We start from the raw sequence: 17,935 nt of genomic DNA on the forward strand, positions 1-17,935 counted from the left end.
AGTGGTCAAAAATATTCCAGCAATAAACAAAATAATGAGTTTTTTGTGTTTTTTTGTTTGTTTGTTTAAAATGGAAGGTTTATTTGCTCAGTACACCAAATAGAATGCAAGCACTGTCATGACAAATATACAGAAATATGCAGATCAACATAAAATAGTAATTTAGTTTAAAGGAAGGGAAATCTCTTTAAATGTTATGACAATGTACTCCCAAGAATCTTTTTTTCAGTTAATTATACATTTCAATAAAATACACGGTAATGAATTAAGTGGAAGTTAGCTTGTGAATTTTTAAAAAAATATAAATCCAACCCTATTAATCCATGCCAGTTAAACACTCTAACTAAAATTTCCAAGTAAGTGCAAAAGGAGATGGAGTTAGTTACCTTTTTTGCTTGAACAGTCCCAAGGAAAATGGTTACTACAAACACAGCAGGCAAACTGTTAAGACCGACCGATCTAGAACATAGTGTAGAACTAATTTCAGTCTCAAGTTGTGCTAAATGCTCATCATTAGTATGGCACAGTTTGGTCCATGATATGGTTTAATGCCAAGACAGATCCCAGTTTGTTACAGAAACACATAGATTAACTGTTGCTTTTCTTTGTTTTGTTTCTAAATATATATATTTTAAAAAGCCAGGTATACTTCCACATACAAAGGCAGGTTTTCCCAGGAGGAATTTACAGAAAGTAGTCTGGGGTGCGCCGGGTCACATGAGGCTCTCCACGACGAGGTGCTGGGTCAAACTGAAGGAAGGAATACTTCAAAGTGTCATCTAATTCCATGATAGCAGCCTGGTTCCCACAACGATAGCAGTAATTTGGCGTACTGAAAATGGTAACCACATTCCGATCGTGACACCAATTGTATCCCTCCATTACAAGTTGGTGAGCACGAGAAACCAGTGTGAGACCATTGGCATGGTTAAATGTTTCAGAAATATCTTGTCCAAATGTGTAGCCAGCGCCGCGTGGTGAAATACCCCACCCACCACGATCATCTGGATCTGACCATAACAGATCACACATTGGGCCCTCATGTGGAACTTCTTGTAAACGATCCAGGGCTCTTATATGATCCAGTGTATCTATGGATGGGGAGAGGCCACCATGGAGGCAGAATATCTGTCCATCTACTAAAGCGGTAAGTGGCAGATAGTCAAACAGATCTGTAAAGTATTTCCAAACATTGGCATTCCCATACTTTCGCAGACATTCATCATAAAAGCCATATACTTGGGTAATTTGTCGGCTTTCGTGGTTTCCTCTCAATATTGTAATACGTTCTGGATAACGCACCTTTAATGCCACAAGAAGAGTCACAGTCTCCACAGAATAATAACCTCTGTCTACATAGTCACCCATGAATAGATAGTTTGTATCTGGTGACTTCCCACCGATTCTAAAGAGTTCCATAAGATCATGGAATTGACCATGCACATCTCCACAGACGTTAACAGGACAACGGACCTCTTGCACATTTGATTCTTTTGTTAAAATTTCCTTAGCCTTTTCGCACAGCGTCCGCACCTGGTTCTCGTTCAGTTGTTTACACTCGTTCAGCTGCTCGACCCACTGGTCCAGCTCTTTGGTGAACGCCTTGTCGTCCATGGTGGCCCGAGCCCCTCCCCCGCTGCCTCCCGCCCCCCGCCCCGCCCCCGCGCGCCCCAGCCCCGGGCGCCGCTCCCCTCGCCCGGCGCCGCCGCCGCCGCCAGCTCCCAGCGGGAGAGGAAGGAGCCGGGGAGCGCGACCCCGCGCCCCGCCCAAGCCCCGCGGGCGGCTCCGGGCGCAGGGCCTCCAGGAGACCCCTGCCCGCCCTGGCCCGTCGGGCCACGCGCCCCAGGAGTCGGTGAAGGGCGCGGGGAGGTGCGGGGCTTCCGCGCAGCTCCTGCCGGACGATGGGCACCTGCCACCGCCGCCTCCCCTTTGTGTGTTTTTTTGTTTGTGTGTGTTTTGGCCATGCCACATGGCTTGTGGGATCCTAGTTCCCCAACCAGGCATTGAACCCTGGCCACCGGCACTGAGAGCATGGAGTCCTAACCACTGGATCACCAGGGAATTCCCAAATAATGAGTTTTGAAGAACTATTTCTTTAACTTCCCTCAGAGATTGGCCACTGCCATCATACCAGAGAGCATTTTAGCAGCTAAAACAGCATGGTTCAAGTATGTCACACATAAGTTTAATTCAAGGATAAGATATGGACAATGCAGAGCAGTATTCTACATGTTTCAGGTATTCTTCCGCCAAATATTAAGATTTTAGAAATCACAATGAATTTTTTAGATTGAGATACAATTCACATAAAATAAAATTCACCATTTTAAAGTGTACACTTCAGTGGTTTTAGTATATTCATAATTTTGTGCAACCATCACCACTATTTAATTCCAGAACATTTTCATCAACCCAAAAAGAAACACCATACCAATTAAGTAGTCATTACCTATTCTCCCCTTCACTCTCTCTTCCAGCCCCTGGCAACCACTGATCTACTTTCTGTCTCTATGAATTTGCCTATTCTGGACATCTCATATAAATGGAATCATATAATATGTGAACTTTTGTGTGTGGCTTCATTCCCAATATGTTTAAAAAAAAAAGGTAAATGTTTGTTGTTACCACTTCTGCTTAATATTGTAACTCCTACTCAATGAAATAAGTTAAGTCTGTAGGATTTCTGGCTTGCAGCCAAGGTGAAGTCCCAGTCAACAACTAGCATCTACCACAAGATGCCAGCAAAGGTATCTACAGATAATTCCCACAGCAGTCAAGCCACCCCAGACTTCCAGTCATTCCATCTGAGGCATGTGGAACAGAAACAAGGCAACTTTGCTATAAGCTTTCTGAACTCTGAACACACAGAAACCAGGATATATAATAAAATAACTGTTGTTGATTAAAGCAACTAAGTTTTGGGTTCTCACTGGAACAATGAAACAACAGGGAAATTTTTTTAAAAGCATAATCATAAAATAAAAAGCTAACTTTGAAAGTTAACAATTTTTAAGTTGCTATACAACAAAGGCACTTAAATCAAAGTCAAAAGACAAGGCACTGAATGAGAGAAGACATATCCAATGCATTTAGGATATATGTAGAGTAAGAAATACACCTAATTTTGAAAAATGGGCCAAGAATATGAATAGGCAATTCACAAAAGAAGAAACTTAGATGACTAGTAAACACATGAAAGGTGTTCAACCAGAAAAATCAGAGAATTTAAAATAACAATCAGCTATCATTTAATAATCAGTCAGACTGATAAAAAATTTAAGTCTGAATATCAAATTCATTCAGTATCAAAAGAAATGGAAAATTGCATGCATTTTGTCACAGCAACTTCTCCTGAATGATGATGTTTAGAAAAGCCAGGGGCCTACTGCCAGGACAGCAGCAGGCATGGGGGGATTGAGTCACTTGGGAACACTGAAGGGGACACCCTGAGGGATGGGAGAGTGGTCCACTGGCAGCCATGAGGTCAGAGCTATCCCAAATCGCAGCACAGGCTGGTCTGTGGAATGTTAATTGTATAACCATCAGAGAGAGAGCAATTTGTCAACAGCTAATCATTTCAAGGTGCAAGTCTAGTTCTAGATACATATGCTTCAGTACTCACACAGCTATGCCTAAGAAGACAGGTAGAAGAATGTTCCTTGTGGCATTTATAGTAAAACATTATAAACATTCTACCTATCCATTATTAGGAGAAGAGAAATTAATTGTATTATAGTCATACAATGAAGTACAATTCAGCAATTATGATGAATGACTTACAGTACATGAATAAAAATGGACAAAGATTAAAAAAAAACTAGTGAAAAACACAGGTTGGAAAATGATATATACAGTATAATGCTACATAAGGTGTTAAAACATGCCAAACAATGCTGCATATCATATACATGTGTGGTAAAAAAAAAGGTACAAACATTTTCATAGGAATGATCAACATAAATCTCTCTTCTGTGGAGAGAGGGAAGAGAAATATTACAATACCATATTAAGGTTTTTGTGCCCATACCATACATAGACTGATGGACAATGTTGCTTTCTCACATTATATACCATCCTTGGTTTTTGCCTTATGTCATCACTAGATAAGCTCTATAAACAATTTACATTACAAAAAGGTGAGCGAGACTTCATATTTATGGAAGGGCTTAATGCCCTGATTTAATTATAGAAAAGATATAAGTAGTAAAGAATCTTCTGATAGAACTCCAAATCTGTCTCCTGTAATTGATTTATAGTGTCCTAGCTCCAATCTTGTCTATCTGAATAAAATTTTACAATTTATAAAAATACTTTACATATATTTTTTTATTATTTCTTATTATATTAATGAGGTACATAGAGCAAGCATCACTGAAGGAAAGGCAACTGAAGCTAAGAGAGAGATCAAGTGATTTAACACAATTATACAGACAGTAAAGTGGCAGATCACAGAGGACTTAAACACCAATGTGCTACAAACCTTAACAACTGGAAGGACTTCTCTACGTCATGTGACAGGAATAGGTGAAGGGAAATATAAAAAAGTGGCTATGCAGAACCAAAAGCAGGATACTGTCACTATCCTACTAGATCTAAACCATCAAGATTACATCATAATATCTGCTAGATACCTCACAGAACCACAGGAACCTTGGCACTTCATTTTGTTCTGGTCAGCAAAAAGCAAACATGTTCTACTTCCAAAATTTCTACTACACTAAAAACACTGAATCAGACAGTGATTTTAAAAGCTTTTTGTTTGGGGCATGTATAGAAGAACCAACAGGAGAGCAAATAGTAAATAATGGTGCAATATATATTAGTTCTCTTTCAAGATAAGCTCTTCAGTGAGAAGGTTTTAACCTGAATCGTAATTATAACCCAGAACCAAGCAAATAAAGGATCAAATAAGTTAGGAACAAGGAATGAAGACAGAAGAGAGTCATGGAAAAAGGCTGGTCCACCACACTGGGATATGCTTTCCCTTGCCATTGATCAAAAGCATCATTGTTGCAGAAGCACAGCTGAAAGAGAATAAGCACAGCCAGTCCTCATCGTTTACCTCTGACCCAGACTCCAAAGACTGGTTAGGGCTTGCTCTGATCATGGGGTGTGGTTGGAGGGAGAATCTCTCCAGTTGGCAATATATAAGAAGAAACACTACAGGAAAGATCGACACCAATCTTCTTGGAGTTTTTTTCACAGCTGTATAATAACAGCAATAGAGGCTGCACTTGATAGGGATGAGAGCATGGATGGATATAGTCTCACCAAATAGAGAGCTTTTAGGCAGCGGGATAAATTTTCAAACTATCTTCTTACCAAGTGGGCACTCTAAAGTGGGAGTGAAAACAGAATTGGAGCCTGGGCAGGCAGTTTCTCAAAGGTATGAGCCTAAATGTGAATGTAAGGGTATCAAAGAAAAAAAAAAAATCAACAAAGTCAAAGGTTAAATTTCCTCCTTAACCCTCTCAGGCTACAGAATGAGGAACTAAATGATTGCATAAAGCTACATTATTAAAGCCCTCTGGATACAAAACAGTATCCAGATAAACAGGGAAGGAAATCAAGAATCTTACCTATTCAAAAGTAAATAATAGGTCTATATAAATCTGCCCTTTTATGAAGATGACTTAACCAGAAAAAAAGGAACCTGAACAAAAATTTGGTGATTAAAATGCATGAAATAAACACAGTATGTGAAAGATTAATGAAAAAGATATATATCAGGAAACAAGAATGAACAAATACCCTCTATTCCTGGGAAAATCAAGAAAAATTTTCTTTATAAATTATAAAATGAAATAAAACAACAGAATAAGTCAAAATTTGTAATTTTTTTTATCAGTTTCTGCTTTATAACGAAGTGAATCAGTTATACATATACATCTGTTCCCATATCCCTTCCCTCTTGCATCTCCCTCCCTCCCACCCTCCCTATCCACCGCCCCCCCTGCCACCGCCCCCCCCGCCGCTCCAGGTGGTCACAAACCACCGAGCTGATCTCCCTGTGCTATGCGGCTGCTTCCCACTATCTATCTACCTTACCTTTGGTACTGTATATATGTCCATGCCTCTCTCTCGCTTTGTCACAGCTTACCCTTCCCCCTCCCCATATCCTCAAGTCCATTCTCAAGTAGGTCTGTGTCTTTATTCCTGTTTTACCCCTAGGTTCTTCATGACTTTTTTTTTTTCTTAAATTCCATATATATGTGTTAGCATATGGTATTTGTCTTTCTCTTTCTGACTTACTTCACTCTGTATGACAGACTCTAGGTCTATCCACCTCATTACAAAAATTTGTAAATTTAATCCAACCGCTATCAAAACTCAAAGGGTTATTTTCTGGAACTTGACAAAAATGGTCAAAATATACCTGAAAAAAATAACTAACAGAAGAATTCTTAAGTAAATGAGCAAAGATTAGAGATCTGCCCTAAGAAATATCAAAACTTATACAGCTAGCAATTAAAAGTGAGGTACTGAGGAAGAAATAAGAAGATGCAAAATCAATACAAAGAATACAAAAACAATCCTGTGAATTTATTTATTTATTTATGGCTGCGCTGCAAGCATGCAGGATCCTAGTTCCCTGACCAGGGATCGAACCCGCGCCCCCTGCATTGGGAGCACAGAGTCTTAACCACTGGACCTCCAGGGAAGTCCCACCTGTGAGTTTAGTATATATTTTAAAAGGGGTATTTCAAATTAGTGAAAAAGGGGATAAGTATTCAATAAATAGTGTTGGGACAACTGACTAGAAATTTAAGAGAAAAATTAGACTGAATCCATAACACACAATTCCAGATTTCCAAATCAGACTAAAAGGAAAACATTAAAAAATATCAGCAGAATCACTTTAGCACAAAGAATGACCTCCTGATAAGTAAGCATGGCACCTGTGTCACAGACTACTCTTTATCCCCTCAATGTCCATTCTCTCCTTTTTAGCTTAGTGACAGAACTCTATTCCCCCCAACACCTCACAAAAACCCAAATTGTAGCTGGGCACTTCACTATCAGCTGTCAGTTTCATTCCCCAATGCTTTCTTGTAGCCTTGTGACTAAGTTCTGGACAACTTGATATGAACAAAGTGATTTGTGCAACTTCCAAGTTATATTCTTAAAAGAGGCCCAACTTCCACTTCTGTCTCCCTCTCTGATTCTGGGAGAAAGCAAAGCAACAATTAGTACAGTCACCTTGGACTCACATATGGAATTCACATGGTAGGGATGACAAAGCCATTTCTCAACCACTCCCCTCTGGGCTATTATGTGTAAAAGAAAGTTTTATCGTATTTACTAGTTTTGTTCTTTTTGTTATAGCACGTTAGCATATACTTTAACATCAAAGTTATAAAATGTAAAGGGAAAAAAAATCTTAGTACTTATGAAACAAAAATCTTTCATAAAGAACATGTATACAATTAAATTTATACAGTTAATTATACAAAGTTAAAATGTAAACAACAAACTGTGAAAAATATATTTACAACATATGTGGTAAAATTTTCATTCTTATGAATAACTAAAATAGGACATCTACCTAAAAGAAAAGTGGACAAAATATACAGGCAGGAAATTCCAAAGAAAACGTAAATACCAAAGAAAACTGACACTACGATTTACATCTAATATTCTAATAAACACACATCTAAATGATATATAATTTTTTCCTTATTAGATTGGTAAGGATTAAAAGGGTGGGAAAATGGGAACTCTCATACAGTTAATGGAAATATAAATTGGCAAAACATTTCTACAAAGAAATCTGCCAAAATAGATAAAATTTAATGTACGTACTCTTTGATCCAATAATTCTACTATATCTTAAGGAAATAATCCCCCCCACACACACACATAAACATTTCTCACAGAAACATCTGACAGTGAAAAGTAAAGATACTTACATTTCCTTGTTTAACCAATTTGATTGGTTAAACAAATTAAGAGTATATCCACATGGGACTTCTCTGGTGGTCCAGTGGCAAAGAATCATCCTCCGAACACTCCCAAACCCATTCTACGAGGCCACCATCACCCTGATACCAAAACCAGACAAAAACACTACAAAACAAGAAAATTACAGACCAATATCACTGATGAATATAGATGCAAAAGTCCTCAACAAAATACAAGCAAACAGAATCCAACAACACATTAAAAGGATCATGCACCATGATCAAGTGGGATTTATCCCAGGGATGCAAAGATTCTTCAATATACGCAAATCAGTCAATGTGATACACCATATTAACAAATTGAAGAATGACAACCATATGATCATCTCAATAGATGCAGAAAAAGCTTTTGACAAAATTCAACACCCATTTATGATAAAAACTCTCCAGAAAGTGGGCATAGAGGGAACCTACTTCAACATAATGAAAGCCATATATGACATACCCACAGCAAACATCATTCTCAATGGTGAAAAACTGAAAGCATTTCCTCTAAGATCAGGAACAAGACAAGGATGTCCACTCTCGCCACGATTATTCAACATAGATTTGGAAGTCCTTGCCACGGCACTCAGAGAAGAAAAAGAAATAAAAGGAATACAAATTGGAAAAGAAGAAGTAAAACTGTCACTGTTTGCAGATGACATGATACTATACATAGAGAATCCTAAAGATGCCACCAGAAAACTATTAGAGCTAATCAATGAATTTGGTAAAGTTGCAGGATACAAAATTAATACACAGAAATCTCTTGCATTCCTATACACTAATGATGAAAAATCTAAAAGAGAAATTAAGGAAACACTCCCATTTACAACTGCAGCAAAAAGAATAATATACCTAGGAATAAACCTACCTAGGGAGACAAAAGACCTGTATGCAGAAAATGAAAAGACACTGCTGAAAGAAGTTAAAGATGATACCAACAGATGGAGAGAAATACCATGGTCTTCAATTGGAAGAATCAATATTGTGAAAATGACTCCACCACCCAAAGCAATCTACAGATTCAATGCAATCCCTATCAAACTACCAATGGCATTTTGTACGGAACTAGAACAAAAAATCTTAAAATTTGTATGGAGACACAAAAGACCCCAAATAGCCAAAGCGGTCTTGAGGGAAAAAAACAGAGCTGGAGGAATCAGACTCCCTGACTTCAGACTATACAACAAAGCTACAGTAATCAAGACAATATGGTACTGGCACAAAAACAGAAATATAGATCAATGGAACAGGAGAGAAAGCCCAGAGATAAACCCATGCACCTATGGTCAACTAATCTATGACAAAGGAGGCAAGGATATACAATGGAGAAAAGACAGTCTCTTCAATAAGTGGTGCTGGGAAAACTGGACAGCTACACGTAAAAGAATGAAATTACAACACTCCCTAACACCATACACAAAAATAAACTCAAAATGGATTTGAGACCTAAATGTAAGACCGGACACTATAAAACTCTTAGAGGAAAACATAGGAAGAACACTCTTTGACATAAATCACAGCAAGATCCTTTTTGACCCACCTCTTAGAGAAAGGGAAATACAAACAAAAATAAACAAATGGAACCTAATGAAACTTCAAAGCTTTTGCAAAGCAAAGGAAACTACAAATAAGACAAAAAGACAACCCTCAGAATGGGAGAAAATATTTGCAAACAAATCAACGGACAAAGGATTAATCTCCAAAATACATAAACAGCTCATGCAGCTCAATATTAAAAAAAAAAAAAAACCCACACAAAACCTGGGCAGAAGACTGAAACAGACATTTCTCCAAAGAAGAGATACAGATGGCCAAGAAGCACATGAAAAGCTGCTCAGCATCACTAATTATTAGAGAAATGCAAATCAGAACTACAATGAGGTATCACCTCACACCAGTCAGAATGGACATCATCAGAAAATCTACAAACAACAAATGCTGGAGAGTGTGTGGAGAAAAGGGAACCCTCTTGCACTGTTGGTGGGAATGTAAATTGATACAGTCACTGTGAACAGTATGGAGGTTCCTTAAAAAACTAAAAATCGAAGTACCATATGACCCAGCAATCCCACTACTGGGCATATACCCAGAGAAAACCATAATTCAAAAAGACACATGCACCCCAATGTTCATTGCAGCACTATTTACAATAGCCAGGACATGGACGCAACCTAAGTGTCCGACAGATGAATGTATAAAGAAGATGTGGTACATATATACAATGGAATATTACTCAGCCATAAAAAGGAACAATGAGTCATTTGTAGAGACGTGGATGGATCTAGAGACTGTCATACAGAGTAAAGTAAGTCAGAAAAAGAAAACAAATATCATATATTAATGCATATATGTGGAACCTAGAAAAATGGTACAGATGAACTGGTTTGCAGGGCAGAAATTGAGACATATATGTACAGAACAAACGTATGGACACCAAGCGGGGAAAGTGGTGGTGGGGGTGGTGGTGATGGTGGGATGAATTGGGAGATTGCGATTGACATACACACATTAATATGTATAAAATGGATAACTAATAAGAACCTGCTGTATAAGAAATGAATAAAATTAAAAAATAAATAAATAAAAAAGAATCACCTTCCAAATACAGGGGATGAGGGTTGAATCCCTGGTCAGGGAACTAAGATCCCACATGCCACGGGGCAACTAAGCCTGTGTGCCACAATTATTGAGCTCATGAGCCTCAATGAGAGAGCCTGCGTGCCACAAACTACAGAGCCCACATGCTCTGGAGCCTGAGCGCCACAACTAGAGAGAAAAACCTGCACACCACAACTAGAGAGAAGCCCGCATACCGCAGTGAAGAGGGCGCTTGTTGTGACGAAAGATCCCGCATGCCGCAACTAAGACCCAATGCAGCCAAAAAGAAAATAAAGTAAGTAAATAAATCAATTAATTAAATAGTTTTTTAAATCATAAAAAAAGAGTATGTCCACAAAAAGGGAGGGAACCTGACAGCTCAGAGAAAGGCAAAAGTAAGATCAATTAAGGTGACAAGATTCAATAGTATCTCTATTTTAAAACATACCTAGAATTAATCTAGATTGACTAGAGTATTCCTATACACTACAATAATTAAAACTAGGAACTTGAATGATGAAGACAAAGACAAAAGAAATAACTAAGAAATTTACTAGGCACATTCAAACTTAATACTACTTTTCAAGTAACTCTTACTCTTAAAGTTACTGAAAGAATTATTCAACATAAGAAAGGAACTAGTAGTTCATTTATGTCACAGGACTTAAATGATTTAGGAAAGTAGTATAATTTTTAATAATTCCTTTATTTGTCTCTAATTATGAGAAAGGGTGGCTTATACAATGTTATATATTTTCTTTTCTGCAGTGCAGTGCATTATCATTCTCCAAAGAGAAACCTGCTTGAATCCTTTTTTTCACTTATCACTAGTTACCTACCAAGGCATAGCATACTGACATCAAGAAAAACCTACAGACACACAAAATGTTAACTTCCCGTAGTATCAACACATGAAATCTATTTTTTCCCTTATAAAAAATTCCAGTGTTTAACTTTCCTATTTGAATTCAGGAAAAAGCATTAAATGAAGATTAAATTCAAAACAAAAGGAACAACATGGAACAAGTATCAAGAAACCGAGGGTATGGTTTCAATTTTCCATTACCTCAGTCTCAATTTTCTTACAAGTGAAATAACAAGATTGACCAGAACTCCAAATACATTTAATAGAGCATCAGAGCTATGACAAGTTCTTTGAAAGAATTACATGCTTCATGAAAATATTGGTGAAATAAGTTCAGGAAATTGCACATAATTTATGCTCTTTGGAGATTCATACACACTGTACTGCAGAAAAGAAAATATTTAACTTTGTATAACCTACTGTTAACGATAATTAGATATAAACTATATGTCTGTCAGTAAAGAAATTATAAAATTATACATCATTGTGTAATCTTTACAAAGAATATATTTTATATATTGACATGGCAGATCTCTGTGACACAAGTTAGAAGAGATAAACTACAGAAAAATACAGATATTAACTAGCTTTTTTTTTATATTTTAGTTTTTGTGTATACACTTGTCCTTTTGTATCCACAGGGACCCCCAAGGATACCAAAATCTGAAAAGGCTCAAGTCCTTTTTATAAAATGGCACAGTGTTTGCTAACCTATGCACATCCTCCAGTGTACTTTAAATCATCTCCAGATTACTTACAAGGTAAATGCTATGTAAATAGTAGTAAATACAATGTAAATGTTATGTAGGGACTTCCCTGGTGGTCCAACGGTTAAGACTCTGCCTTCCAATGCAGGGGGCGCAGGTTTGATCTCTGCTCGGGGAAATAAGATCCCACATGCTGTAGGGCAACTAAGCCTGTGCACCGCAACTACTGAGCCCACTCACTCTGGAGGCCTCGTGCCACAACTAGAGAGCCCGTGCACCATAACTACTGAGCCCACGTGCTCTGGAGCTTGCGCACTGCAGCTAGAGAGAAGCCTGCGTGCTGCAGCGAAGATCCTGTGTGCCGCAACTAAGATCCGATGCAGCCAAATTAATTAATTAATTATTTTTAAAATGCCATGTAAATAGTTGCCAGCTCAGCAAATTCAAGTTTTGCTTTTTGAACTTTTAGAATTTCTTTTCCCTGAATATTTTCAGTCTGTGGTTGGTTGAATCCATGGATATGGAACCCATGGATATGGAGGGCCGACTGTATATATACGTATATTTATATGTAGTCATATGTATATAAAAAGGTCTAAAAGGATGCATAACGAACATCTTTAACAGTGATTCTGGAAATGGCAATTGGCAGGGCCCAAGGGGATACATTTACTTTATAAACTGATAGATTTGAGTTTTTCCAAATAAAAGTATATCTTTCTGTAATAAGAACAAGTAGCCAAGAAAAAAATATAAATGCACTAGGGCAGTTCATACTATTTAAAGTGAATCTTTTCACAACAGAAATATACTGGCTCTTTTATAAATGTGAAATTTCATGCATTTTTTAATACCATGGTGTACCTCCAGGTTACTGAATTAAAGGCTTCCTGAAATATTCACTTAGACCTTATCTGTAATAAATACAAGCTGTAAAAACTTAAATGCTCCTAACAATAAATAGCTAAGTAAAGGATAAACAACCCAAGAGAATTTTTCAGTGTTATCTGTTTTATTAATTCCCTACATGGTTTCATAAGAATTGTGAAAGTTAATTCAACAAAATGATATGTATAACTATGTAGAATCCATAGCAACTAAAAAACTACTTGTCAACATAAGTGAAAAAATTCCAATGTGTAATTTTGTTATGATTATACTTGTGTAAAATGAGAAGTATATTTTTTGATAAATTGAACAAATGTATGCAACCATGTGTGCTAAACCCTGAAGAAACAGAAGTTGCAGCACTTGACTATGAAGCTTCTAGTCAAGTGAAATAGAGACAAGTAAATCAATTATAATAACACGAGATTCACTTATTCCACAAAAAAATGTATTCAGTGCCTACTATGTGCCAAGCGCTGTCTAGATGCTATTCGCTAGTGAACCGAAACAAAAAATAATTCTTGCCTTCTTCTGGAGAAAATCTACATTTGAAGGCCGTAAGTGCCATAAGAAAAAAAAGAGTGGAAAATGGGATAGAGAGTAAGTGCAGGGTGGAAGGTTTCCAATTTTGGTTAGGGTATTAAAAGAAAGAGTCATTGCTTTGAGCAATGGTTTGAAAGAGATGAGAACAAGCCATGAGGTTATTTGAAGAAATGGGGAATGCAAATGTCTTAAGACAAGAGTGTATCTGATAAGTACAGAAGAAACAATAAGGAAGCTAGTGTAGCTGGCCTAGAGTAAACTGGAGGAAATGTAGCAAGAAATGATGTGAAAGAGGTAACGGGCTGTAAGGAATATCATGCAAGGCCTTACAGGTTACTGCAAGGACTCATATGGGTTTGTTGGTTAGTTGGTTTTTGTAGACTTTATTTTTTAGAGGGGTTTTAGGTTCACAGCAAAACTGAGAGGAAGGTACAGAGATTTCTCATATACCCCTCACTCTGACACATGCATACCCATTATCAACATCCAGAAATGTATATTTGTTACAAAGATGAATCTACATTAATACATCATTATCATACAAAGTCCACAGTTTGCATTATGGTTCACTCTTGGTGTTGCACATTCTACGGGTTTGGACAAATGTATAATGACATATATCCACCATTATAACATCATACAGAGTAGTTTCACTGCCCTAAAAAACCTCTTTGATCTACCTATTCATCTCTCTCTCCTCCCGCAACCTTTGGCAAACACTGATCTTTTTACTGTCTCCAGTTTTGCCTTTTCCAGAATGTCATATAGTTGGAATTATACAGTCTGTAGCCTTTTCAGATTGCCTTCTTTGACTTAGTAATAGGCATTTAAAGTTCCTCTATGTCCATTCATGGTTTGATAACTCATTTCTTTATAGCACTGGATAGTACTCCATTGTCTGAAGGTACCACAGTTTATTTATCCATTCATCTACTAAAGGACATCTTGTTTGCTTCCAGGTTTTGGCAATCATGAATGAAACTACAGGTTTTTGTGTGGACAAAAGTTTTCAACTAATTTGAGTAAATACCAAGGAGAGCGATTGCTGGATCCTATAGTAAGAATATGGTAAGTTTTGTAAGAAATGGCCAAACTGTCTTCCAAAGTGGCTGCACTCTGTTGCAGTCCCACCATCAAAAAAGAAAAGAAAAAAGAAAGATAGTGAGTGTTCCTGTTGCTCCACATTCTTACCAGAATTCAGTGTTGTCGATGTTTTGAATTTTGTCCATTCTAATATGTGTATAGTGGTATCTCGTTGTTTCAATTTGCATTTCCCTGATGACATATGATGCAGAGCATCTTTTCATGTGTTTATATGCCATCAGTGTTTCCTTGATGAATTATCTGTTAAGATCTTTGGCCCACTTTTTAATTAGATTGTTTACTGTGGTATTGTTGAGTTTTAAGAGTTATTTATATGTTTTGGATAACAGTCCTTTATCAGATGTGTGTTTTGCAAATATTTTCTCCCACTCTGTGCCTTATCTTCTCATTCTCTTGTGTCTTTCATAGAACAGTTTTTAATTTTAATAAAATCCAGCTTATCAATAATTTCTTTCATGAATCATGGCTTTGGTGTTATATCTAAAAAGGCATCCATACCAAAGGTCATCTAGGTTTTTTCCTATGTTATCCTCTGGAGTTTTATAGTTTTGCCTTTTACATTTAGGTTTGTGATTCATTTTACATTAATTTTTGTGAAGGTTCTAAGGTCTGTGTCAAAATTAATTTTTGCACGTGGATGTCCGGATGTCACAGCACCGACTGTTGAAAAGACTATCTTGCTCCACTGTATTATTGTCTTTGCCCCTTTGTCAAAGATCGGTTGCCTATGTGAATCTATTTCTGGGTTTTCCATTTTGTTCAATTCAGCTATTTGTCTATTGTTTGGCCCATACCACACTGTCTTGATTACTGCAGCCCTATAGTATGTCTTCAAGTTGGGTAGTATCAGTTCTCCAACATTAACACTGAGCATGTTAAATTTGAGATGCCTAGTAAACATGCAGGTATGGATATCAAGAAGGCAGTTAGTTATGAGAATCTGAGTTCAAGAAAAAAAATTTCAACTTTTAATTACTTCATTTTAAAAAGAGGTCCTTTTCAAAACTCTTCCAAAAAATGTAAGAGGAGGAAACACACACAAACTCACATTGAGGCCAGCATTACCCTGATTCTAAAACCATACAAAGACACTGCAAGAAAAGAAATTTACTGACCTATTAAATCTGATGAACACAGATGAAAAATTCCTGAACAAAGTATTATATTTTGTATTATAAAAATGCATGAAAGGGATCATACATCATGATCAAGTAGGACTTATCCCTGGGATACAAGTATGGTTTGACATCCAGAAATCAATTAATGTAAAACACCGCAATAACAAAATGAAGGGTAAAAATCATCATCATCTCAATAGATGTAGAAAAGCATCTGACAAAATTCAACATCCATTTATGATAAAAACTCTCATCAAAATGGGTATGGAAGAAATATACCTCAACATAATAAAGGCCATATATGACTATCCCACAGCAAATATAATACTCAATGGTGAAAACCTGAATGCTTTTCCTCTAAGATCAGGAACAAGACAAGAGACAAGAATGCCCACTCTCACCACTTTTATTCAACATAGTATTGGAAGCTCTACCCAAAGCTGTTAGACAAGAAAGAGAAATAAGAGGCATCCAAATCAGAAAGAAAGTAGTAAAACTGTCTCTATTTGCAGATGACATGATATTATATATAGAATCTTTGAACCATAAAGATTCTACCAAAAAACTGTCACAATTAAAAAATGAATTCAGAAAGCTGCAGGATATAAAATCAATATACAAAAATCTGTTGTTTGTATACACTATAAATTAACTATCAGAAAGAGAAATTAAGAAAACAACAAGATCCTACTATATAGCACAGAGAACTATATTCAATGTCCTGTGATAAACCATAATGGAAAAGAATATAAAAAAAGAATATATATATATATATGTATAACGGAATCACTTTGCTGTACAGCAGAAATTAACACAACATTGTGAATCAACTACACTTCAATTTAAAAAAAAGAAAACAGCCCCATTACAATCACATCAAAAAGAATAAAATACCTAGGTATAAGTTAACCAAGGAAGTGAAAGATCTGTATACTGAAAACTATAATACACTGATGAAGACACAAAAAAATGAAAAGACAGTCCAGTCCATGCACATGGATTGGAAGAATTAATATTGTTAAAATGTCCATACTACCCAAAGCAATCTACAGATTCAATGCAATGCCTATCAAGATTCCAATGGCATGTTTCACAGAAATAGAACAAACAGTCCTAAAATTTGTATGGAACTACAAAAGACCTCAAATAGCCAAAGCAATCTTGAGGAAAAAAGAACAAAGCTGAAGGCATCACGTTTCCAAACACTATTACAAAGCTATAGTAATCAATAGAGTGTGGTATTGGGATAAGAACAGACACATAGATCATGGAACAGAAAAGAAAGCCCAGCAATAAACCCATCCATATATGGTCAATTAATTAAACAGAGGAGCCAAGAATACACATTACGGAAAGGATACCATCTTTTTTTCCCCATGATGTCCTACATCTTTTTTTTGTTAAATTGAACTATAGTTAATTTATAATGTTGTATTAGTTTTAAGTGTACAGGAAAGTGATTCAGTTATATATATATAATATATATATTATATATATTATATATATATAATATATATATATATTCTTTTTCAGATTCTTTTCCATTATAGGTTAACACAAGATATTGAGTATAGTTCCCTGTGCTATACAGTAGGTCCTTGTTGTTCAAACAAACATAGTAGTGTTTATGTTAATCCCAAGCCCCTAATTTATTCCTCCCCTTTCCCCTTTAGTAACCATAAGTTTGTTTTCTGTGTCTGTGAGTCAGTTTCTGTTTTATAAATAAGTTCATTTGTATCATTTTTTAAGATTCCACAAATATGTGATATGATATTTCTCTTTCTCTGACTTATTTCAATTAATGATAACCTCTAGGTCCATCCATGTTGCTACAAATGGCATTATTTCATTCTTTTTTATGGCTGAGCAATATTCCATTGTATATACACATCACATCTTCTTTATCAATTCATCTGTTAATGGACATTTAGGTTGCTTCCATGTCTTGGCTATCATAAACAGTGCTGCTATGAACACTGGGGTGCATGTATCTTCTCGAATTGGAGTTTTCTTCAGATATATGCCCAGGGGTGGGATTACAGGATCATATGGTAACTCTATTTTTAATTTTTTAAAGGAACATTTATTTATTTATGGCTGCATTGGGTCTTTGCTGCTGCACGCGGGCTTTCTCTAGTTGCGGCGAGCGGGGGATACTCTTCG

At 36.6% G+C, this 17,935-nt stretch overlaps 2 protein-coding genes across 19 annotated transcripts in view; both read right to left on the reverse strand.

Annotated features, from left to right (window-relative positions):
• Nucleotides 1-17,935, reverse strand: part of BAZ2B (bromodomain adjacent to zinc finger domain 2B) — a 375,589-nt gene that overhangs the window by 219,387 nt on the left and 138,267 nt on the right. The window contains exon 1 of one of the 18 annotated variants that reach the window (XM_082629871.1): nucleotides 7,911-8,010. The exons of the other annotated variants lie outside the window; for them this stretch is intronic. The gene's annotated coding sequence lies outside the window, so the exon portion shown is untranslated. Of the gene's footprint in view, nucleotides 1-7,910; nucleotides 8,011-17,935 lie in introns of those variants that run through there. 18 annotated transcript variants of the gene reach the window in all.
• On the reverse strand, nucleotides 53-1,654 carry LOC309809677 (serine/threonine-protein phosphatase 2A catalytic subunit beta isoform-like). The gene has a single exon (XM_082630995.1). The coding sequence runs from the start codon at nucleotides 1,612-1,614 to the stop codon at nucleotides 685-687; it is 930 nt and encodes a 309-aa protein (XP_082487121.1). The 5' UTR covers nucleotides 1,615-1,654; the 3' UTR covers nucleotides 53-684.

This window comes from Mesoplodon mirus, assembly GCF_964341445.2.
Source record: "Mesoplodon mirus genome assembly, chromosome: 8".
Lineage (NCBI taxonomy): Eukaryota > Metazoa > Chordata > Mammalia > Artiodactyla > Ziphiidae > Mesoplodon > Mesoplodon mirus.